Source organism: Hippoglossus hippoglossus, chromosome 16, assembly GCF_009819705.1.
Source record: "Hippoglossus hippoglossus isolate fHipHip1 chromosome 16, fHipHip1.pri, whole genome shotgun sequence".
In the NCBI taxonomy this organism is placed as follows: Eukaryota; Metazoa; Chordata; class Actinopteri; order Pleuronectiformes; family Pleuronectidae; genus Hippoglossus; species Hippoglossus hippoglossus.
In genome coordinates this window covers 9,111,516-9,135,416 of record NC_047166.1, presented here as the reverse complement: position 1 = coordinate 9,135,416, position 23,901 = coordinate 9,111,516, and the positions used below count along the sequence as shown (strand labels likewise).

At 41.3% G+C, this 23,901-nt stretch overlaps 2 protein-coding genes and 1 non-coding gene across 4 annotated transcripts; 2 read left to right on the top strand and 1 right to left on the bottom strand.

Moving 5' to 3' along the window:
- Positions 1 to 559: 559 nt before the first annotated feature.
- On the bottom strand, positions 560 to 4,952 carry tpi1b (triosephosphate isomerase 1b). Its single transcript, XM_034611165.1, has 7 exons — positions 4,609 to 4,952; positions 2,404 to 2,527; positions 2,110 to 2,194; positions 1,816 to 1,948; positions 1,573 to 1,658; positions 1,384 to 1,471; positions 560 to 1,296 (listed from the first exon to the last, which is right to left on the bottom strand). The coding sequence occupies exons 1-7, from the start codon at positions 4,715 to 4,717 to the stop codon at positions 1,178 to 1,180; spliced, it is 744 nt and encodes a 247-aa protein (XP_034467056.1). The 5' UTR covers positions 4,718 to 4,952; the 3' UTR covers positions 560 to 1,177.
- A 1,132-nt stretch (positions 4,953 to 6,084) lies between these two features.
- LOC117777552 lies at positions 6,085 to 6,141 on the top strand. Its single transcript, XR_004616630.1, has one exon. It is a non-coding gene; the product is annotated as a U7 small nuclear RNA (small nuclear RNA).
- A 1,690-nt stretch (positions 6,142 to 7,831) lies between these two features.
- Positions 7,832 to 23,317, top strand: lpcat3 (lysophosphatidylcholine acyltransferase 3). Of its 2 annotated transcripts, none has more exons than XM_034611113.1 (13): positions 7,832 to 7,981; positions 11,399 to 11,506; positions 13,496 to 13,602; positions 14,152 to 14,245; positions 14,509 to 14,546; positions 16,653 to 16,831; positions 17,001 to 17,109; positions 17,227 to 17,313; positions 17,640 to 17,803; positions 19,853 to 20,000; positions 20,241 to 20,396; positions 21,550 to 21,693; positions 21,772 to 23,317. In XM_034611113.1, exons 1-12 carry the CDS (start codon positions 7,897 to 7,899, stop codon positions 21,667 to 21,669), a joined length of 1,395 nt encoding a protein of 464 aa, XP_034467004.1. In that variant the 5' UTR covers positions 7,832 to 7,896; the 3' UTR covers positions 21,670 to 21,693; positions 21,772 to 23,317. The 2 variants fall into 2 exon arrangements, with proteins under 2 accessions (XP_034467004.1, XP_034467003.1); XM_034611112.1 differs by having other exon boundaries at positions 13,493 to 13,602.
- Positions 23,318 to 23,901: the final 584 nt, after the last annotated feature.

The following is a 23,901-nucleotide window of genomic DNA, read 5'->3' as shown; positions in this document are numbered from 1 at the left end:
TTTGGGTGTGTTGAGACGTGTACTTTGCACTGACCTCTTGTGATTGGATTACTCAGGATGGATGTTAATACCAGGTCTGAAAGGGATATCAGTTTACGGTGCGTGTCCCTGCTAATTAATTAATAGAAATTCCAAAACACGCTTAAATGAGAACACACACGGATTAGAATTCCCAGTGTGTTTTGGCTGTTATTTTACAGTCCAATACACATGACTGTCTGTACAGGTGTATAATTGGAAAAGGAGGCAGAACTCTCCCCTGACACATGAATCTTATGACGGCTTTGTGTCTGTTTTAGCTCAGCGCCGGGATAAAAATAGCAGTGAACTGTTTCTCTGCATGGCATTGTCTTGTAATGAGATACTCTCTCTGCCGTCCTGAGAATACCACCGGGATTACTTATCGTGTCTGTACGAACACACAGCAGCCTGAAGGGCAGGTTGTGAAATTGACTGTTATAAGTGCAAGCATATATTCTGTGAAATGTAAGGAATAATTAAAGGGTTCATGGGAAAGTCATAGGACAGAGTAGAAGAAAAACAAGAGCCAACACACTAAAACAGTCTCTAAACCGTTTATTATAATGTTTCATCACAACCATCCCCCCCCCCTCAAACCCATCGGCCATGACACAATATGATTACATGTAATGGACACCCCCCTCTTGGCGAAACAGCTAATGAGAGAGCGGATCATGCACGTCTACAGGGAGGTAAAAGCCACAGAAGAACATCATAATTACACAAAAGAGACGCAACTCATTTTTAAGACAATAATAAATCAGATTGACAAGAGCTGTGACACTGTTTACGCAAAAGAAGTTGGTAAACTTTTCAAGTAAAGGAGTGGACCGCTCATCCACCTCAAGGTGCAAGTGGCAGTCTTTACAGCTTGAGCACTTGGTGTGGAAGTTAGTAAGCACGCACAGGCTATTCTCAGTGGTCTTAACTCATTTCAGTGCAGTACAGTGTATGTGTCAACATGTCCCTTTTCTCCAGGACAAGATTTACCCAAACAAGATCAAAACAAAGGGAGGGAATGACACTGTTACACAGAATACTTTGAATAAAGAGGGGAACATGACTAAGTGCTGAGAGTGAGGGATGATGGAACTGGATCATCTGAATGGAGCTGGCCTCTGATCTGGACATGGTCACACTGCAGCTTCCAGGTTTCTTATACCTTGGCGTTGATGATTTCGATAATCTCGGGCTTGAGGGAGGCTCCGCCGACGAGGAAACCATCAACATCCTTTTGGGAGGCGAGTTCTTTGCAGGTAGCACCGGTCACAGAACCTAAGAAGAAGAGCACAGCCTCGTGAGAAGACAGAAAATACAAAAAAAGGTTAACATGATTATTTTCATCTCGTCCCTCTGACTGACCTCCATAGATGATCCTCACAGAGCTGGCTACAGCCTCAGAAACATTGGTCTTCAGCCACCCCCTCAGTTTGTGATGAACATCCTGAGCCTGAGGTGTAACACAGGAAACAGACACTTTATGATAGGTTCAGGAAAAAGAGACCGCAGTAATCTAAAATGAGGAAATATTCAGTGGATTCTAGTATTTACCTGCTGTGGGGAGGCAGTCTTGCCAGTGCCAATGGCCCACACAGGCTCATAAGCAAGCACGACCTTGCTCCAGTCCTTTACATTGTCTGTGGAAGAGACGTGTGATAAGACTTGAATTTGTAAGTTTTAGGATTTCCAACGCGCTCCAGCTTGTACAAACTTCCCCTGAAATATGTGTTGCAACATTCCGACTATCTCTCGTGCATATGAAACTCTACGGTGGGGTTGTCAGGACTCACGTACCTGCGATGACCTTGGTCTGAGCAAAGACGACCTTCTCGGTGATGCCGCCCTCGCGTTCGTCGAGCTTCTCTCCAATGCAGGCGATCACATGGAGTCCACTCTCCAGAGCGTGGGCCGTCTTCTGACCAATGAGCTGCAGAACAAAGGATGCAGTGAGGAATCTTTTGTCAAACTTACTCATGTGAGGATTCAACTCTCACAATTTAGCACCTGCTGTCTCTTGAAGATAATTCAATTCAATTCAAAAGATAAAATCATCAAAAATTATCAAAAGATAAAATCATCCAGTGTTACCTCGTCACTCTCTCCGAACACGTGGCGCCTCTCGGAGTGTCCCAGGATCACCCAGTTCACGCCACAGTCCTTGATCATCACAGGGCTGAAACAAATAATAATCGTACAATAAACACATAATAATCTAATCTACTCCATCCAGAAACAAGATTTTGATTTTCATGATATGATATGATTGAATATACCAGTGGGTTTTTCAAGTGACTGTGGAGCTACTTTTTTGCATTTTCAGCTGCTTATAAGTTGTTTTCATTCATCCATCTTTAATTTTCCTTCATTGGAGATGTGACATACCTGATCTCCCCAGTGAAGGCACCCTTGGAAACTTTGTAGCAGTTCTGGGCTGCCACGCAAAACTTGGCATCGAGCTTGGACCTGACGAAGTCCAGGTAGATGGTTGGAGCGCCGCAGATCACGTCTATTAACCCAGAAGAACAGAGAAAAGCTTCAGTCACATTTTACAAGACATATTTGACCAGCTTCCTTCACATCAATGATATAAATGTGAAGATATTAACTGTACATACTGAAGAATTCAGAGTAGCCAGTAGTAATCAATGATTGAAGGCTGAATAGAATCATTCTTCATTTCAAATCTTTTACGTCTCTGCAACATTCACTTTATGACAAGGAAACGCAACCAAACTAACTATGACACTATATCCCTCATATTTCTTGTATTTTCCTAAAATTTTATTTTTGGTTGTCTAATTTCCATTAATGTGAAACAACATGTTCAGCTGCTGAATGATATCAAAAGGTGGGTGGGGTTCCAGGCCTTGCTTAAAGACACTTCAGCAGGATGCCAAAATGTGTGTGTTTAACACTGACTGATCAGTGGGCAACTGGCCGTGGGACATACATGTCTCCATATGCATCTCCCCCACAGCGCTACAACACTGTGTAGATTCAAGAGAGTAATTCAGTCCAGACTTTCCTCTTGTGATATTTACAGGGAGAATTGTTAATCGAACTGAATGCTGAGGGTCAAACATGAACAAGGAAAACAGGAAACTGGTATTGATCCCAAACTGCTTCTTCCCATCAGTAACAGATGTTGCAGCAACACTAAAATCCCACCACAAGCAACCAAATGTGTCAATAAACATGTGTCACTACTGCTACTACCACCCAACTGGCAAATACTAAGAAACTCCTGCTGTAGGTTTAAAAATAGATTAATGTTGCACTGTATGTGAATACAGTGGGTACACTGCATGTGCAAATATGATATTATCCAAGTCAACACCAGGAAATATTGCAGGGGTCAAGCACAGAAAAGCAAAGTTAAGACACCGACATTCACAATGTAACCATATCTTTGGGGTTAGGGGAGTCTATATTAAACACCCCTCGGTATTATTGCTTTAGTAAAGGTCATCTCCCCTCTTGGCCGGGCTCAGATCCCTCTGCATTAAAGGTCCTAGTTCAGCCTCTAAAAAGGTCACCTACATGGCTGCATTCTACAGAAGTCAAGCAAAAGTCATGAACCGGAGTCCAGACGGCCAAGTAACAGAGTTTAAATACCCTCCATGAGAACTTTGACTTTAAAGCTCAGGGGGGAAAAAAATCCTAATTTGGTTTCAGTCAGACACTGTTGGGGGGGCGGGGAATTCATGAACGGAGCAAGGTCCAAGGATAGGCCCAGCAGAAAGACAGTCTGCTTGTGTGCAGCTCGGGCCTGTTCAGGGCATACGCACAATACTGGAGTTGCATAACACCAATTTGCAGGAGAAGCACAACTGATCTGATCACAAAGGAAACGGGCCCAGACGCATTGAACGTCTCCCTGCGCGTGTTTGTGTGTGTGCACAGTATCATGCAATGGAAAAAAACAGAAGTGCGTTAAAACAGCTGCAGGATCGTGCATGTGTGTTGGTGTGTGTGTGTGTTTGTGTGGGTGTGGGTGTGTGTGTGGGTGTGGGTGTGGGTGTGTGTGTGTGTGTGTGTGTGTGTCCAGGCTGCAGGAAGCAGACAGCAACAGGGTAAATGTCGGCTGCTGCATTCAAGTATGGTCGGATAAATGGAAGAGGAGAGGACAGCAGATGAAAACCTGTGTTTCAAACCTCTGTGGCTGATGGGGTTTTACCACCTGAAGTCTCCTGACACACGGTCTCTACAACATGAATTAAAAAACACTCACAGCAGGCCCACGTTCGCTTCGTGTAGCAGCAGTGAGCAGATGGATGAGTGGACACTTGAACGCAGCCCGGCTGGTCTACGTGCGGATGGGAACGCAGCGTCACCGCCGACATTAGCGAAAAATCGCATCATCCGTATTCACGAATTCCTGCGTATCTGCGGTTTAGTGTCACTTCACAATGGATGAAGCCTAGAACGGCGTTAAATGGAGGAGGTGGACGCTAACGGCGTCGTTGGCTTTTTGAACGCCAGGCTAATGAAAGAGGCTAAAGGAAGCTAACACATGCACATAGCGATATTGATAAATCAGGAGGTGTTAAGTGTTCAGTCGATGGGATGTGTTCTGGATCCACATACCGACATTGGCGTCCACCTTGGCCGCGTTCATGGTCTTGATCAGCTCCCCCAGGCTCTTCTTGTCGCCGTTCATCTTCCAGTTTCCACCGACGAAGAACTTCCTGCTCATGTTTGCGGTTGTTGTGTTTTTCTTTAACAAAGCTGGAGAATTAAAAACGGTAGCGACAGTTCACCGGGTGACGCTTCGACAAGGGGTGAGAAAGCGACGTGAGAGAGCAGCTGAGGGTTTTTATGAACGCGGTGAAGTTGACCCCTCCTCTCATTCAGCTCCATTGGCTCGTGGCGGCACGCCCGTGAACGCATCTCCCCATTTGAGGAAGGGGACCGAGCGAAATGTCGTGCTGCGTTCAAAGACACTTGTTACTGCAGAGGCCGATGAGTACCATGGATGTACACTGGCAGAACTGTATATCTTCTATAGAGACAAGATTAGATTAGATTAGATAAAATGAGTTGAGTTTTGGGTCATGTATAAAGCACCTTGGTTCCTATCTGCAACATTATACCACCCGAGTAGCTTTACCTTTATGGAAATAAACAACTAACTATATGTAAAATCTTGGATTTCAGATTGTATGATGATCCAGGCGTCCTGGTCCACTTATATGTGGCACTTTGCAACTATTTTAGCCTCTAAAAGTAAAGTAAACAATGCCATGAATAATTTTCAATCATCTTGTAGAACTTGCTACTGCTCTAAAATCTTTGTTCAATTAAAATCTGTCTATAGATTATAGGTATTACTGTGTGTATTTGGTTGTATCTGTTTACCTTTGAACAATTAGATAGATCTACAAAATATATATTAGTCTTTATTATTTGTCACTTTACTGTTTGGCCCATGACTTTTGTTTTCCAGTGATCTAAATGGGCATTTCATTTGACGTTATCCTGGTGACACATAAACAAACAGAATCTTCTCTGTGAAGGTCAAAAGAACTGATATATTGTGCAATTCATTCATCGTTGACTGATCTCAAATTGAATCAATTACATTCACTGTAATTAAAAATAAAACAAAAGTACGTCAGTTTGAATATGAAAATGTTGCCTTATGTTAATTTCTTAAATTGCACTGGCAACAACAAGAATAAGAACAATTTTAACATATTTATCGGTAAATGTTGACATCACCCAATATGACTGTGACCTGTGTCTGAGGCTGAGTTTGATTGGCTGAGACGGCCGAAGCCCGGCCTCTCTTTGTGCGGTCTGGATGAGTAAGGAGCGCTTTGATTGGATGATATTCAGTCTCGTTTTGCATACCCTGCATGCACTGGGAAAGATACAAGTTGGTTTTAAGGTGATGAAGTTGTGAAGATGTAGACTCAAGTTCTTCATATACTAACATTACTGTTGTTTTAATCTTTTGTTACTTCCTTTTGCTTTCCTTAATTCCACATTTCGACATTGTGGCACCGTCACAGAAATGTAGGTAGTGACAGTACTGTGCTGCACGGCTGACGGGTGCCCTTCAGGATTATTTGCTCTTTTGCTATTTTTCTAGAAGGTTTTTCTTAAAGAGAAGCCCGTTGTTCATGTCTACAATCAAATATCTCTCAAGTGAGTTCACCGTAAATAGTTGAACATATCATTCTTGATAATTGACTGGGCTCAACTATCTCAAACTTACTCTCAAAATATAAATCTAAATGGTAAGATTTTGTAAGACCTTCCCTGAATTGACATTAAATAGATTATTAGTACTATTGTAGATGAGGTAACAGCTGCAGATTCATACAAGACAAGGTAGTCCTTTATTATAAGTCCTACCCAATGATTCTACACAACTGTTTCATAATCATAAGATGATAATAAGGTTTATGTGTAAATTCACATCTTGCTACAAGGTAAGAATCAACTATAGTTTACAAATAAATGCTGTGGCGTGAAAAGTACATTTTGTTCATTTGAAATGTGGTGGAGATGTGAAGTCACAGTACAGGGAATATTAAGTGTAAGGGAATAAAGTAAATAAAGAGTGTCACATATTTTTAAATAATACATCGGCACATTTTTTCTGTAAGTTAAAATGATTTCCATTATATAGACTTATTTGACTAATTGTTTATATGTGTAAAAATATTATATGTTTAACGTTAAGAATATAAAGGGGTAGACAGGAACACAACAGACTGATGAGTCGAGGGAATGAATAGGAATGTCAAATACATGTAAAGTTAGAAAGGTAGTTACAGTGATTTTTGAGTCTTTTATTTAATTTAGGGTGAATTTAGGATGCTACTTGAATGGAAATGTATTTTGTCACAACAGATATATTGTACTTAAATAAAATAAAAAACTATTAATGACTGTGGCCTGCATCATTTCTGTCTGTATTAAAATGCAGTTGTTGCTTTAGATTTGTTTTTAAAGCAGGTTATTTCCACTAGACTTGTTTGGACATGTACACGATCGACTGCATGTCATGCGCACGATCATATTTATTAAGATTTGAATTTTAACAACACACAAGTTTATTATGGAAACTGCAAAAGCAAAGAATTAAATTATTCGTGTAGGGGCACCAACGAAGTGTTATACCTGCATGTCACCATACGGGGGCAAACTCCCCCCACACGGTCAGGTATGTGAGTCTGCTTCCAGACACTGGAGGGTTGTTGGTTGAACTTCATGGTGTCTGCAACTCTCAATTCGTCATAGTTGTGGTTGCCTTGCTGCAGATACATGTCAGCCCATATGTGCCACATGCAGGGAAACACTTAAAAACATACAAATAAAATCACATATAATAATAAATAAATGACAGTTGAACTTTGCCGGGGGTTTAACCGCAGTGTGTGTGTGTGTGTGTGTGTGTGTGTGTGTGTGTGTGTGTGTGTGTGTGCGCGTGTGCGTGTGAGTGTGCTCGTTTTTGTTAGCTTTTTGGAAGCTTTTCCATTATAAACACTGTCAGGATCAATAAAGTTCTAAACCTGGTTTAAATAAGACAAAAAATCTTTTCTTAGCTGGTTGAGGTTATCAATAAGTTGGTTATGGTTATGGTTAAGGTTATGTTTATGGTCAAGGTTATGGTTATGGTTACGCATGAATTGGTCATGGTTAAAGGTAGAGATGAGCTTATGGGGAGGCTGTACAGAATGAATGGAAGTAAATGCAAAAAAGGATGCGTGTGTGTGTGTGTGAGAGAGAGAGAGAGAGAGAGAGAGAGAGAGAGAGAGAGAGAGAGAGAGAGAGCGAGCGTGCGCTTGCGTGCGTGCGTGCGTGCCCGTGAGTCAGTAGAGTTCACTAAACCGTCGCGAGGAGACGTTTCCGCCCACAAGAAAGATGGCGGCTCCCTTGATGGAGAAGCTGGCGGAGTCCTTAGGTTCCCCGGAGCCAGCGGTTCGACTCATTTTATCTATTTTAATCGGTGAGTGTCTTCTCCCCGGGATCGGTTATGATGTTGGGCAGCCGAGGGGACTCCGGGCCGGGTCACCGGTACCACAGCTCCCGCTGCCGAGCGCAACTGTCACCGCTAACATGACGCTCAGTCAGGTACCGAGTGAGAGATGTAGCATCAGGCTGAAAATCTGCTGTGTTGCTCCTGCTGTTTTGAACAGCAGAAGACTTGTGTTGCAGGAAGCTACTGATTGATTTCCAAGCCGCGGTTGAACATTTGCCTCACAGCCTCATTGGTGAAGTTCTCTGTGTGCAAAGCTCCAGCAGCGGCTGAAGTGAGGCTGGTGAACCGGTGTGGAGGTGCTGCTGCTCGGCTAGTTCTCAGGGAGGTGTTGCTGTCAGATACTGACAGAACGTGTCTGCCGTGTTTTTCATCATCTTCCCACTTGTTGGACCAGCTAACTAACTAGTCAACCAAGTTAGCTAGTATGCTACAAATGTGTGTTAGCAAAGTGCTACCAGTGTGATGGCAGTGTCAGTAGCTGCAGGATTAGCTACACAACATGAGAGTAGTGTTGGTTAATAGTCCTTCTGTTGTTGGGTGAGGACAGAGCTCTGACATGTTGCAGAATGAGCTCAGGCTGTCAAACTATGTCCCCGCACCCTCCATTCCATACTCCATTTGAGTAGAGGGGAGATATTAGAGTTCTCTGGGGTCTTTTATCACAGGGGTTTGTTTTTATTTGAAGGTCTGCTGCTTCACCACATCAGGCTGCAACACGTTGCAGGACTCCAGGATGGGAATGTCAGGGTTCAGTGTGTGGATGTGGAGGGGGAGGGTGTCCTCCACGCTGTCCTCTCTGAACTTTGCTCTGACACATGGCCACGTCTATTTTTCTCTCTGTGCAGACCCACACAGCACAACACAATGGCTTGAACAAGGCCATTCAGATCAGACTTTGGTTTGTGTCACAGCCTTCAACCCTCCAGTCAGCCTGTTGCACGCTCTTTGTCCCACTGTAGATGTGCTTTTGCGTAATATTGCAATCGTATAGTCACTGTCTACAGCCGAGACTGAAAAAACTGATTGCGCCATCGTTTCCTCTGCTATACACAGAGTTCCATAAGCTGGATTTGGTTAGCCAGCTGCTTTGCAAGAGCAGTTACATGGAAATGCACTGGGTGGGACCTACATTTGTATTTGTATTTACAAAAAAAGAAAAAAAAGAAATTGGGCCATTGAGCAGTTTCACAAGAAGCCTGCAAGTTTCTACATCCCAGTGACTCAGATACTTTACAGCTTTATATCTTCGAAAACATTTTATTGTACAGAAATGTCACGTCATTAATCTGTACCCCAATAATTTTGGCCTTAAACCTCTTTGAAAGGAGGAGAAGACCCAAACACCCAAGAGTTCCTATTAAAGGAATTATGTCATACAATCCTTAATGGAACATTTAAAAAAAAAAATCTGTTTAACTGGTTTAATTTTATTGCACCAGAGAATATCTGTGGCAGCAGGAGGATAGTGTATGTGGGGTTGAATCAAAATAAACCCCAGTGTCCCTTGACCAACCTGATAAAGCAACTTTCAATAATGTGGCTCATTGATTGGTCCTGAGTATTTGGACAACAATGGAGATCTCTGGCTCGGACTAATAAACCGAATCCCTCTTTTATTACAGCGACAATACTTCTTATTAAGATCAATTCATTATCTATTTATCCTCTAAAGTAAAACAACAGGAGCAGAGGGGGAACTGTGTGTTACTTTACAACATATTAAGACACATCTAAGTTGCTGTGGTTCCTGAGAATATGCAAACCCTGATATCCACTAACCTTTAGTTCCTTGTTTGTTAGTGGAAGTACAAAGTTGAAAGGTCTTGCTCATTCAGTCAGAAACAGCTGATTCAAATGTTGGACTGTCTTACTCCTCCCTCATTTTATTATCACGCTCACCGGAAATAATCACAACTATTAACTCTTGCATCACAGTTCTGACTAATGTTTTCATAATGAAGCATTTTGAAGGAAGACTTTATGTTTCAGGTGTTTACTACAAATACTAATCAACAAGCTCTGCCTCCTGTCTCAAGGGTGGAGCTCACCTGAGAGCAGAGCCTGCACCAGAGGCAACCCCACAGAGGATCCTGCAGGCAGACTGTGTTCTAGAGAGGCCGTGATGAGATCAGCGTAGATCTAAAGGGGGGAGAGAAAGGATGGGTGGGACACTGAGTGAGCAGTGGCAGCCCTATGATTTTGGTGGCCCTGAACAAGATTGTTTCCATGGCCCCAAAAGGCACAGATACATGCACACATTGGAGGAGGGTGTAGCTGATCATACAGATAGTCTTGATGCAGCGAAGGATGTTGTAAAATATTTCAACTTCCCTGCAAAGATAGTACTTTAGATTATCATTATTATGATTCAGGCACATTAATTAACCAACAACAAATGCATTTTTAAACATATGTCCAATATGCACAAATATTATGCACAAAGTACGATTTAACCATTAAACCATTGGTTGATTTTAACATTTCCTATTTATCAAAACAATAAATAAAAACACAAAATTAATGTAGCAAAAAACTTTAGTAGCATAAACAAACCCATAAAGCTAGCCTTTAAAAATTCTATATTATGCTTGAAATCCTACTCATGTGAGCTAGCCTTTAAAAATAGCAAGAAATCAATCTTTCTACTTAAAAGAGTTTTAACAAAAATGCATTAAAAATAAGTTGCACTCTTGACATTTATTGCGTGCTGAGCTCAATAGGAGAGTGGTGCTACACAACAAAACATGAATACATGAGAAGCAGGTGAAGAGCAAAAACAGAATCAAGTCACAAGTCTCACTGACATGTGGCCCACCACCCCAGCAGTGTTAATGCCAGCGGCCGGTTCGGTGAGCGAGGCACGATGGCTGTATGAAACCTTGAGATGGAGAATGTAAGTGGTTGTGACAAACAAAAGTTGTGTAGCTACACACTGCACGCTAGAAAAAAAGAAGGCAGGCCATAATGCTCTGATTACAAAACAACGGATTGTTTGTGGACTGTTAAAAAATGTTTTTACTGGCCCTTCAGCCTCTTTACTGGCTCACTGGTCAATCACAATAAAGTTAATATGAGATTCAAACTGAACAAAATTATCCTCTTTTATTTAAGAATAATGGTTTGGGCACTGAGTTTATTCTTCCTGTAGTTACACAGACTTTATATTCCTCCTTGAGAGGCCAGGTTTGCACCAACACCCACCACACATGCGCACCAGTGGGCCTAATGTGTTGGAATGTGTGTCCGCCATGTGTTTTTACCACAAGGTCAGAGTCATTAATACGCTGAGGTGTCAACAGAAGCTCAGTTCGCTGATATGAATGCACATACTGTAACAGCGTGTCGTCCCCGTCCCCCCCCCCCCTCTGTCTGTTTCTCCTGCAGGGTATCCCTGTGCCCTGGTCTACCGGCGGTTCTTGTTCTACCAGTCTTCCACAGTTATTCATTTATTCAACACACTCTCTGGACTGGCTCTAGCAGCTTTCAACTTCGGTGAGATAAAGGAGATGATTTGTGTTGTGTGGGTGGAAAGTCTGCACAAGTATTGTTCAACTCAAAAACAATTACACCGTTATTTATAGTTGTTTTCATACACTCTACCACATTTAAATAGTTGGGTTAAGATATGTGTCAGGGCTTCTTTAAAGCTGCCATGGGGGGTTTCTTCTAAAGAGTTGATACTTTTAAATGCAGGTCAATCAAATGCGTTAGGGTTTCTTCATAAATCAGTTGCATAGCCATTTTTGGAAAATTCCCTTTTACTTGCTATCAGTGGCCTTCTCCCCAGCCTTTAATGGTGCATTGCTGTTTTTCTGATGTATCTGCTGAACTAAATGAGGAGCTGCTCGTAAACAAAAGCTTCTCCATAGTGGTCAGAGCAACCATAGGGCACCTTAAAATGTAAAGGTCATACACTGCTTACATTGTGTGTCAGCAGCAGCTACAAACTCTGAAGCAATTAAATCCAAGCCCAGTGGTTTTACCCACGAGAGGTAAGAAGCAAGTAAGACTTAAAAGATACAAAATATATCATATCTATAACTGTCAGATACGCCTTCCATACCCTTAGTGCTGTCAGAATATGTTTGGCTGCTGTTAAACTGATCAAGAGTAACTTTGTTAAAGAAAATGAAGAGGTGATTCTCTGCTCACATATTAACTCTATTAGCATTTCTTCAAATGTAGTAAGTCGTCAGCCTCGTTAAAGAACTAATATATATTACAGGTGAATATAATTGCATGTGTCTGCTTTAACAGAAAGCACATTCACTCCATTTAGTTTGAAACACGATGGCTGAGGGATGTGTTGTTGGAGCTCAAGATTTATAATTTGCATGTGGATGAATCATCAACCGTTGTTGGGACATTTCTTGGTGGATGAGGAAGTAAATGTGTTGCTCTTCAGCAGGCAGGCAGACAGGTTTGACTACAGGAGATTTTAATTTGTCGCCCTCTTCCTCTGGGACTCGATGTACTGTACACTACATCGAGTACATCAGCGACCGCAAATAATGATTATTTAATCTTCCAGTTCTTTTCTTGCTTAATTGATGAGTCGTTTGATGCATGAAATGTTGGAAAAATAATGAAAATCATCTTTAAGTTCCCAGAGTGAGAACAGCTAGAAATCCAAATAATGAATAATCAATATTTAATAACTAATCGAACATTTTTGTAGTTTTTCAAACAAAAATTCCAATAACATAACTTTTTTCCTGTTCCAACTCATGGAAGAGGAACATGTATGATGCTGTTCTTTGCCGTCTCTGATAGTAAACTCCACATCTGTTTTGATTCTTTATAGACTTCCTTGGGCTGTATATATTCCAAGTCTTTTTTATTATTATCTGTTATTTCATCGAAAAATGATTGATCAATTAATCTGTCAATTACTTTTAAAGTTAATCAATGATAAAACTAGTTATTAGTTGCATTCCTAATTCAATTTACTGTCACAGAAAGATATCAAACCAACAAAAGAGCAACCATTGAATTTTTGGTGTTTTTTCTTATAACATGATATTGATTATCAAAATAGTTTCTATTTTACTTTCTGTCTCCTCATGTAACAATGAATTGTTTATTTGCCACCGTGGCAGCAATGGTAAGGATGAGAGGATGAGTGGATGGAGCTTCGTCATGGAGCAGGGTGGCGGGCTGGACTGAACTCAAACTGCTAACATTGATTTCTTTCTCTTTTCTTTATTATGTTGTGGCTGCACTTGGATTTTACAGCAGGTCTGTTGCTTTATCTTTCTCCTTGTGGAATTCTGTTTGCTCCGGCCGTCTTTTAAAAAGCTCAATTCAAGTCGGATGTTTATCATGTCTCTGCTTTGCCGTCGTCTCACCGTGTCTGCCAATACTGAACTGTGAAGGAGGAGGAAAAGGGCTGTTGTCCTTTTCAGTCCTACAGGTCACACTTGACTGCACTTACCATCTTCCCCAGCCCCTTACCCCCTTCTCTGTCCATCTCTTTCCCAGGCTCTCAGATCTATCACTCCGCAGTATGCATCCTTGTCCAATTCCTGATGCTGAGGCTTATGGGAAGAACAGTAACCGCTGTCCTGAGCAGCTTTACCTTTCAAATGGTGAGGTGTCCTGGTGTCTCTTTTTTTCTTTCTCCATCTCCATGCACACAGTACTCTGTAGCAATAGCTCCCCGATTGTGCACTGCTAGACTTTTGCCGCAGTGGCTCAGGTACTGCCAGCCAGATCATCTGCACAGTCTTAAATCGTATTTCTGCGTCTGTAGGTTTCTTTGATTTCCTTGTCAATGCCTAAACACTGTTTGTCCCGTGTATTTAAAATGGCCAGTCACAACTAAGGCCAATAATTGTATGATGTAGTAGTCACATGCTTCCTGCAGAAATTGCCCTGCTTGCTTTTTTGTACCCTAACACTTTGAGAAATATGGTAATGAAACCAAGTGTTTAAACAGAAATGTGCACGCTCTAGATTTCCTTAAAAAAACCTCAACACACTTCCTGGGAATTATCATGATGATTTTCTGTTTTCATTCTTTTCTGTTACTTATAGCTGTGATAAACTTCTACTTATATTTAATGAGGCTGATCTTTTCCATCCGGATGTTTTTAATGTTTTTTGTTTTTGTTTTTCCCCTTCTCCTCCTCCTGCAGGTCTACCTGCTTGCAGGTTATTACTACACAGCAACAGAGGAGTATGACATCAAGTGGACTATGCCTCATTGTGTCCTCATGCTGAAGCTCGTCGGTGAGTTGACTCTAGTTCTCCTTGCACCGCTCTGCTTGTCAAAACCAATTGTTTTCTTAAAAGTAGATATTTTCTCATCGTATTGAATTTTGTATCTTTCTATTGTTTTTGTTGTCACCTCCCCCTGTTCTCCAGTGAATGATTAACATATTGATAAACTGCCGACAGAACATCTGCATGCTCTTAGTGTTTATTGAAATGATCATGGCAGCATTAGTCACCCTAACATAGTTTCTGACACCCCTTGCATTTTCTGATTACAGGGTTGTCATTTGATTACTATGACGGCGGAAAGGAACCAGTGAGTTGGTTGATCTTTCTTGCTTTTGCTTGCTCTAATGTTGGTGAATCTATCGATGTTGTCTGTCTGGGTTTGAGTTTTGCTCACATTTAATCTCGGTTTGTCATTTCTGGCCTCTTTTTTTATCCTGTCGTATGTTAAAGATGGGAAAATGGGTTTTGATAGAAAGAACAATCAATCAATTTATGATCACTATGAGCTGCACGAAGCGGCTACGGTCAGTGACTAAATACAAACAAGGATGCAGGGCTCTGTCAAAACATTGTTATCACTATTTATGAATGAAACAATTATTTCCCCACAAAACTCTATATTCTAAACAAAATTGTGCAGACTATAAATTGTCAGAATAGAAGAAATGACGTGATACAATTTCCAAAAATTGAAGGGTACAGTGGTACAGATTCTTTGTTTTTGTGCGATCACCAGTTCAAAACGCAACAATATTAAGTTCACTCACCATAGAATACAAAGAAAAGCATTTACCATAAAGCAGCTTTTTGTTTGCTACGACTCAAACACAAACCATCACGTATATGTCACCACAAGGTCACTCAAACAAGCAAATGCTTGGTCGTAAAGGAAATAAACGTCACTCACAGCTCAGGAGAGAGTACATGAATACAGCAGGGAAGCTCAAAAGAAGTACTGGACATCTACGCACATCACAACTAACTGAAAGCCGGACCACTATGGAATCCAAAGCAGCATTGATATAGCAGCAAGCGAACAAAAGGGCTTTCTGCGAGAGAGGAGCTGCAGAGATCTTCTCTTTTTTCACATTCAGTTCAGGCTCTTTGTGTTTGCCTGCTAAAAGCCCAAGAGAGGAGAAGTCGACATGATTTAGAACAGCAGGGAAGAAAAATGGGACTAAACAAAGGACAAGGACATGCTAGCAAAGGTATAACATAATGGGTGGCAAGGATACAATCATCTCTCACAATATGTACAATTATGTATTACAACATCGTGATACAGTACATTTTAATGGAAATAAAATGGAGAAACTGTTACCAGATACCATACAGGCTGGCTTGTTCATTTGTAACATCACCCACAGCGGTAGAAATCTGCCAAAGGTGTCATATAGATAGCTAGGTCAGTGTAAACAGAATAACACCACTACCTCATCCCATGATAAACTTTGTATCAGCTCTATTAAGGTCTTTCAATGATGTGCTCTTCTTTCACCCAGTTTGCTTTGGTTTCCAGCTGTAGTCTGGTTTCTTTATTTGTTTCAACACATCTGCGGCAGCTGTTAAATTCCACTTCTGTTGCTTTATTTCGTTCTTATTTTAATCAGTATTATTCTGTGTTTTTCATTCTCCTTTCATTCTTGGCACAAACCTACACCAAGGCCTAACATTCCCCTTAAATGAAAACCATCCTCATAGCTAAGGCCACATTGCAGTTCTCAGCTATGGTGGTAGTTACAGATTTTCAGTGCCTGAAAACAGCAGACACCCTTATGAAACCACATTTAAATCCACTAGATCCTGATTTTTATTTGGATCTGCACCAAATTGCACATATTCATAAATCTGTCCCCTTAACATGCCTCATTGTTTTTTTGAATCAAGATCCATGAATTACTTTTTGAGAAATCAATGGAAATGTTGAAAAACGTCCTACAATTCCTGGATCTGCTCCCTGATCTGGATCTGCACCAAAATCTAATGGGTTCTTCTCTGACCCATACCGGATCCTTCCACCAAGTTTCCTGGTAATCTGTCCAGGAGTTTTTGTGTAATCCTGCTAAATAACAGATAGAAAAACAAACAAACACAAATGAAAACATAATGTCCTTGGCGGAGGTAATGAAGGCCATGGGTCACTCTTCAGAACACAGGTTACAGCCTGCATTGAAATACCAGCTAATGAGTATTTAGGTCAGTCATGTTTAGTTTGCAGCCAACTGCACATAGTGGTCAAATGTTTTGTAACTAGATCCACATTGAGCCCATCAGTGTGCTTTCAAAATGTCTTCCCTTCTCCAGTGTCTGTTCCCTCCCTACTGTCATCCCACCTTGCCATCCCTCCTCTTCCTCTTCTTCTGATCTTCTTTGTGTTTCATCGTCTTTCTCCTCTCACTTCCCTAAATCCCAGTCCCAGCTGAGTGCAGAGCAGAAGAAAGCAGCCCTGCCGTCTGTGCCCTCGCTGCTCGAGGTGTGCGGCTTTTCCTACTTCTATGGAGGCTTCCTGGTGGGGCCCCAGTTCACGCTGCGGAGCTACCAGAGGCTGGTGGCGGGGGAGCTCACCGACTGCCCCGGAAAGCCTCCCAACAGGTAAAAGAGTCGGAAGATTATGAGCGATGTAAAGAAAAATGAGCTGAAAACATATCTTTATTACGTCTCTGTGAAAAAATACAGGCGCAGTGTCACAGCCTTGCAGTTAACATCACCATTATTACCTTCTCTACTCCCAACCTCATCCATCTCTTTCTTTATCTTTCAGCGTTATTCCGGCTATGAAGAGGTTTGGTCTGGGTTTTGTCTGCTTGGTGATATATACAATATTTAGTCCCTATTACGCAGAAAGCTACTTTCTAACGGATGAATATGAGGTGAGAAAAACAAATAATCACTGAGTAATCGTACATCTTTCAATGCGTGACAAGTCAAAGCATCAGCGTATCTTTTTTCATCTTTGTCTAAAATGTAAAACTATGCCATGTCCACAGGCTCAGCCGTTCTGGTATCGCTGTGTGTTTATTCTGCTTTGGGCTAAAGTCATCTTGTACAAATACGTCAGTTGCTGGGTCATAGCGGTAAGTCGTCTCATAAAATGCAAACGTGTGCATGAAATGTGTTTGAAAAAGTTGTTCCTTGATGGCAAACGGCTAAAAGCTATTGATTCGGTGCCTGGTATTAGCCTTATTTTTATGAAACTGCATTTATATCGATGTATATAGTGTATGTACAGCAATAACACTAAAACTACCACCCTTCACATATCTTTACACCCTGATATGTGCTGATGATTACATCTTTTGTGGCACACCCACATCCGCAACATGTACAGTCATAGTTTATCGGCTTCGTGGTGTGATATCACTCGAGCAAATGATGAAAGTATGTCATTTGTATGTTTCAGGAGGGTATATGTATCCTCTCTGGACTCGGCTACAATGGCGTTGTGGAGGGCCAGCACCGGTGGGACGCCTGCGCCAACATGAAGGTGTGGCTCTTTGAAACCACGCCGCTTTTCGGAGGAACCATCTCCTCCTTCAACATCAACACAAACGCGTGGGCTGCCAGGTCAGTGTGGAGCCTGAAATCCCTGAGGTTCTTTTAACTTGTATCCAAAGCGTTGATGTTAAAGTGAAATATTTACCTGGATGGGAACAATGAGGAAGAAGGCAGGACAGTTCAATCATGACAGCGAGGATGCGAACATCCTGGGAGGGGTGGAAAAGTTTTGCAGCTTTCAGACGCTTACAGTCTCTGACAGTTTTCCAGCAGCAGCTTCATGCATGAAATTCTTTGCATATGTGGCAGAGTTTTATGGTTACCGCAGTGAGCAAAGCAATTTATTTAACACACAGTTTATTACATGGTCCATTTCTTTTGAATGCATTAGCTACTTAAGCTCACTTTTACTTTCTACTCTGCAGAACTGCATGAGACATAGAGGATGACGGAGTGGGAATTGGTTTTAAAATGGAAATAAAAGTAGCTAAGATGTAGAATCTCAACAGGTAACTACAACAGGATATTAGACTTTAGTTAAGGATGATATTAAACAGTATGCTGGTCACTGGAGAGCTTTCTGGCCTTAGGCGGATACTAAAACCTTCTCAATGTTTGACCTCCGAAGAAAAGTCTATTTATAGTCACATGTGTGCCACTTCTGAGTTACAGTTCTCTTGGCAGACATTTAAGCAGTTTAGTAATAAACAGGTTCAGGTATTGCTATTTTAGTCGTAAACGCAAAAACTGTCGGAAGTAGTGTGAATAAAAGACAAGAAATAAATCCCCCCTACTTTCTAAGCTCTGCACAGCTGGAGCTGAATTCACAAAGCTCCGAACTTAGCCTAAGCATTTTTAACTAGGAACCTGATCTTAGTTATCTTTACTTAATCTATTTGATATTCAGGCGGGGAAATGACTCAGTTTCTGTGATTGCTGGCCAGTCTAAGCAACAGCATTGGCATGTCGGCTAAATCTACCATCAACCAGCAAATGGTGATGGAAGCAAGTAAGTGAACCAGAAAACCCAAAGGGACAGACAACCAGTGTTCACCATTAACTCAATTAGTCGAGGAGCGTGAAACCATTTATAGAGGAAACTTAGGCCCCAGTGTTACGGCGCAGGCCAGGAGGCAGGCATGCTTTTCTTGTGGTAGCAGTGGTAGCCTTAAAGGAAGAGGGAAGATCGCAGCTCACTAACAGATTCCTTCATGTAAACTTACTTACCTCATTTGTTCTCTTAAGACCTCAGATACTTTCTGAATAACTTAGAGATTTACAGGAATCTGAATTCTAAAGTGATTTTCTTAGTAAGCAACAGGACAATCTCAGCCCATAGGAACTCCACTGTGCCAGTAGACAACTAATCTATGAATAATGATGATAATAATAATCTTGGTTCGACTTGACCATGCAAGTTGAGAGCTTTCCCATCTTCCCCTGCTAATGAACACATTCCTGAAATGTTCCTGGCACAACCTCTCACCCTGTTATTGTCCCTGGAGTGAGGACCGTCTGGGTGATGAGAGCAACCAGAGTACATGAGAATATTTGTATTACCACATAAGTATCTGTATATCGCTGTGTACTTGTTGTATAACATTCCAAGACACCGGCCTTGTTTTAAGAGCGAGTGCCCTGTCGGACATTTGGTTTCACAAAGTTAAAAAGAAAAATCCTGATGTAATCTTCACATTCTGACGTTGCAAAGATGAAAAGTGTTCGTACATGGGTTTAGATGTTTTTATAAACATACTGAGGACGTGAGGAAGGTTCGATGAACAGTAGTTCTTCATGTACTTATTTATCTGACCCTGCTCACTACAGCTAAAACTTATAACCTGTGTGCTACAAGGGAAAATAAAACACTGGTGAAAACACACTGTGCCTCCTGTAGCCTGGGCCACTGTTGAATTAATGAGCACCCTTGTAGACATGTAAAGTTGAGCTGTTTTAATAGAACCTCAGTTGCTATGCAACAACAACATTCAGGTAAGTGAGTGCTTGTCGTGACACTGGTAGTTGATTCATTGAGCATTTTCCCCCATGTCCAGATATTTAATTGAAGGAGATGTTCTAAATATCTTCATTTTTGTCCTCTTTTCTCTTTTTTTTAAGACATGTCTTCAAGCGGTTAAAGTTCCTGGGAAATAAGACCCTGTCTCATGTGGCCACACTGTTGTTTCTGACGATTTGGCACGGCCTTCACTCCGGATACATCTTGTGCTTCTCCATGGAATTCTTCATCATCACTGTAGAGAGACAGGTACGGAGATGAGTGACCTCATTTTAATTATTGGTATTTATCTCAGCAGGATATTTATGATTTAACAAGAGACAATCTCTTGTTATTAAACATCATAACACTATTGATCCAATGTACTTTACTGTTGAATGCACTAATTAAATATTGACTGCAGTCACAATTGGGCATCATTTGCTTGCTATCATATAATTATTATTGTGTGTGTGTGTGTGTGTGTGTGTGTGTGTGTGTGTGTGACAGGCCCTGGCTCTGGTGAGGGACAGTCCCTTGCTGACGAAGCTGGCCAACAGCGCGCTCTACCCTCTCATCTATGTAGTCCAGCAGTTTTTTCACTGGCTCTTCATGGGCTACCCCCTAGTGCCATTCTGCCTCTTCACCTATGACAAATGGCTCAAGGTAACTCACAACTCAATAAGTAAAGTCACTGGAAAAATACAGTCATTTTCACTTATATCATTAAAGCTGGGGTTGGTAATCCCAGAAAATTGCCCCGCTCGTCAAAGCTACGCCCCAAAACACATCTACCCGCACTGCCTGACGACCTTTCCATGACTAACTCAGTATTCACACTTCATTTTCAGCAGGAAATGTTATAGCTTCTATTTTCTTCTATGACTTTTATTGATAACATCTTTTGATTGATTAAATATTTTAATGATTTTACAAATGAATGGGATCCTAGGATCCCACTTGACTTTCAAAGCTTACTAATCTGTTTGACATGCTACAGACTTCATTAAAATTTGACTGTGTGTGTTTACTTTATGAGATCATTGCCACTAAAGTCAAGGGTTTTATAGCTTTGTAGAGCTTTCATCTGTGTGTCATGTGACCACCTACAGTGTGGAGCAGTGCTTTCTTGAGACCCCAAAAAAATACTTAACAGTTCCTGAGTGAACGTAATTATCTGAATATGCACATAACTGGCATCAAGTTGGAGCCACAAGTCTCTTGTGTCTGTGAATGGGACCATCTTACTGATTAGATGTTTTGTATTTAGGACTTTCAAACTTAATTGAAAGATAAGCCACCATCAAGCTCTTATAGATTAGAAAGTGGTGACTGACTTGCTCAGATTCCCGTTCCTCAAACCTGCTCTGTCTTCCTTTTGTGTTTGGAGAGTGGTAACATGCTACCGTCACGCTCAGCTACTCAAGGTCAAGCTGAAAATATCACTCCTGCTGCCAATGAGCTTCATCTTTCAGGAAAACATTCCTTTTAACAATGTGATGGGAAGTAGTACTTGTAGTCTAGTGGACTACACATGTGCCACCACTACTCAATTCCCATCTTTCATAAAAGGTGTAAGGTCTTTATGCTGATTAATATTGATCATTACCAGCTGCCTTTGTTATAATTGTTTGTTGCTTGGTTCACTGATGTTATTTATGCTGACACTAGTGTGTAGACTTGTTACTGCCTTTATTTTGCAGCTTCAGCAGCAGCTGCAGATTGTAGCCATCACACACATTTACTTGGAGTGAATGTAAATTACAGTTTATCTGACAGGGTAATTTACATTAATTTGATCTGCTCTGTGTTTTTACAGGTGTATTCGTCCATCTATTTCTGTGGTCATGTATTCTTCCTTGTAGCCTATTTACTCATGCCATACCTCCGTAAGGCACTGGTGCCTAAGAAAGAACGGAGCCAGGAGAAGCAGGAATAAAACTTGGTACTAAGACTTGGCATGGTAAGCAAGTGCAAGCCTTCAGTCCGTACTGTTGTGACTCATGACAAGCTGTGAAACCACGTCTGTTTCTCCTTCCAGGTCCGTCTGAGGCTAAATATCCACTGAAGGGAACTGTGACTTTTCAAGGAGAAGAACGGAAAATATTTTAAGGCCTTTAGTAATATATATGTCCATGTAAAAATAAATTTCTATATATTTTTGTGTTTTAAATGGGAAGGGTGTTTTTATAAACATTCGAAGAAATGTTTACAGGAAATTACCATCGTGCCACGTGGGGTAATTGTGAGCCAATCAGGGGTGATTTCCTGTTTTGTTTATTGTTCTCTCTTGTTGTTCATTTTAAGACATGTGGGACTTGTAGAACTTGAGAGACTTACATGCTGTCGACACAGAATTGCACTCACCAGTCACGGGTTCAGAGTCCGTCACTGACTCCGCTGTGTTTTATGTTTCATTTCCCTGTCTTTCGTCTAGCACCTGCATTTAGCAGCATTAAGCCTCGGCAGGAGGTTTGAGCACAGCGTCAGCGTGTGCGGCGCTCTCTCTTGGAATAATACAACGTGCATACAGCTTTTTCTGAAAAAGCCACATGATGATAATAATAACAATAATCAGGGGGGTTATTTTTTGGAAAATGGCTGCCAGTGGTTATACAAGCACTGTAAATCACACACACTGTACACTAACACCGACTCAAAATGGCCTTGTATTAATGAATGTTTTTACAGTACATATGTCCGGGTTTTAATTTGATTTGTGATGAGAAGAAAAAAAAACAGAATTGATTTTATAGAGTTTTAACAGCTTTTATGAAAAAGAACATTTTTTTATCTTTGGATAAGATTTCCTGAATGGATCCGCATCGTTCTCCTGCCTTTCCTCATGTGATGTTGTGGTTGTTTTTCTTGCCATACATCCTCCTCTCCCTCACTTCGGACTATGCCTCTCCTCTCGTGTCTCCGCCTCGATTTCAATCAGGCCCTCAGCTCTGAGATGCACAGTTGTTAATCATTTCATAAAAAGACTTACTCACTGCCCAAACATGGAGTCACTACAGTTTAATGTTCAGACCCTCACCCTGGTTTTTATAAATAAGAGGCATAGGCTGTGTTTTGAGTTGAGGAATTGTCTCATTTTGAACTGGAAGCAAAACGAAAAAAGGAAAAAAAAATATGTGTGTGGGGGGGGGGGAATCGACATTTATATTTGAATTCCACAGTTTCACCTGTTCCTCTGCTTCTGACAGCAGGGGATGGAGAGAAAAAAAAGCAAGTGAAGTAGAAGCATCCCGTCCCTCGGTGGGAATGCTTTCTTTTTTGGGATGGGGGGGCTGGATTGTCTGGAAGCGAGCTGGAGAGCAGCCGGCCCTGCTGCTGCCGCCGTCCCTTCACTGATGCTGACACACAGGGAGGATGAACCTCGCTGTAGCTACAGCCCAGATTTTAGTAATATTTATACATGACATGGTGATGATTAATTAATGTGAACTGCTATTTCAAGAGACTACTTCTTTGCCTTATTCCTACCAAATGTACACAGGAAAAGAAAACTTGGAATTGATAAAGGGGGGGAGTGATTTTTTTCAAATACGCTTTTATAACTTCATTAAAATGCTGCATTTCAAGCAAGGACTCTGGTTGGTGTGTGCATACGTGCATGTGTGTGCATGTGTAGGAATAGCTGTTTAAAATTGTGTGTGTGAACTTGTACTTAGTGTATATCGTTGTGAGGACCGTTTTAAGCATAGACCTGATGGAACTAGGACATTTTGGACGGTCCTCACTTTTTCAAAGGCCGGTTTGAGGATTAGAATAAGGTTTAGGCTTGGGTTATCGTGCCAAAAATATAATAACCCAATTACGAAAAGTAAAATAGGATAAAGATTAAAAAGTGAGTCCCAAATCTCAAATCTCAGACATTTAAAAGTTAAAAGGATAAAAGTATATAATGAAATAAAATCATAAGAGGGATATGGGAACTACCCCCCCCCCCCCCCCCCCCCCCCAAAAAAAGAGTGAAGAATTGTGTGTGGTGCAGGTATTACTCATGTTGTGGGGACATAAATCTGTTTACACAGTCACATTGTTGGCATTTGGTTGTAATGGTTAGGGTTAGAGTAAGGGGCTATAGGGAAGGCATTATGCCAATGAGTGTCATCAAGTACAAGATTGTGTGTGTGTGCTTGTGCTTGTACAGATCACTTTGTGA

What these genes read in the sequence shown, in the direction of transcription:
- lpcat3 (XM_034611112.1), top strand. Translation starts at nt 7,897, where the DNA reads ATGGCGGCTCCCTTGATGGAGAAGCTGGCGGAGTCCTTAGGTTCCCCG. An exon ending in TCTAGCAGCTTTCAACTTCG is followed by an intron (nt 11,507 to 13,492) that starts GTGAGATAAAGG and finishes CCATCTCTTTCC; the next exon opens with CAGGCTCTCAGATCTATCAC. An exon ending in TCATCACTGTAGAGAGACAG is followed by an intron (nt 20,001 to 20,240) that starts GTACGGAGATGA and finishes TGTGTGTGACAG; the next exon opens with GCCCTGGCTCTGGTGAGGGA.
- tpi1b (XM_034611165.1), bottom strand. Translation starts at nt 4,717, where the DNA reads ATGAGCAGGAAGTTCTTCGTCGGTGGAAACTGGAAGATGAACGGCGAC. An exon ending in TGTTCGGAGAGAGTGACGAG is followed by an intron (nt 1,949 to 2,109) that starts GTAACACTGGAT and finishes TTTGTTCTGCAG; the next exon opens with CTCATTGGTCAGAAGACGGC. An exon ending in TGTGAGGATCATCTATGGAG is followed by an intron (nt 1,297 to 1,383) that starts GTCAGTCAGAGG and finishes TCTTCTTCTTAG; the next exon opens with GTTCTGTGACCGGTGCTACC.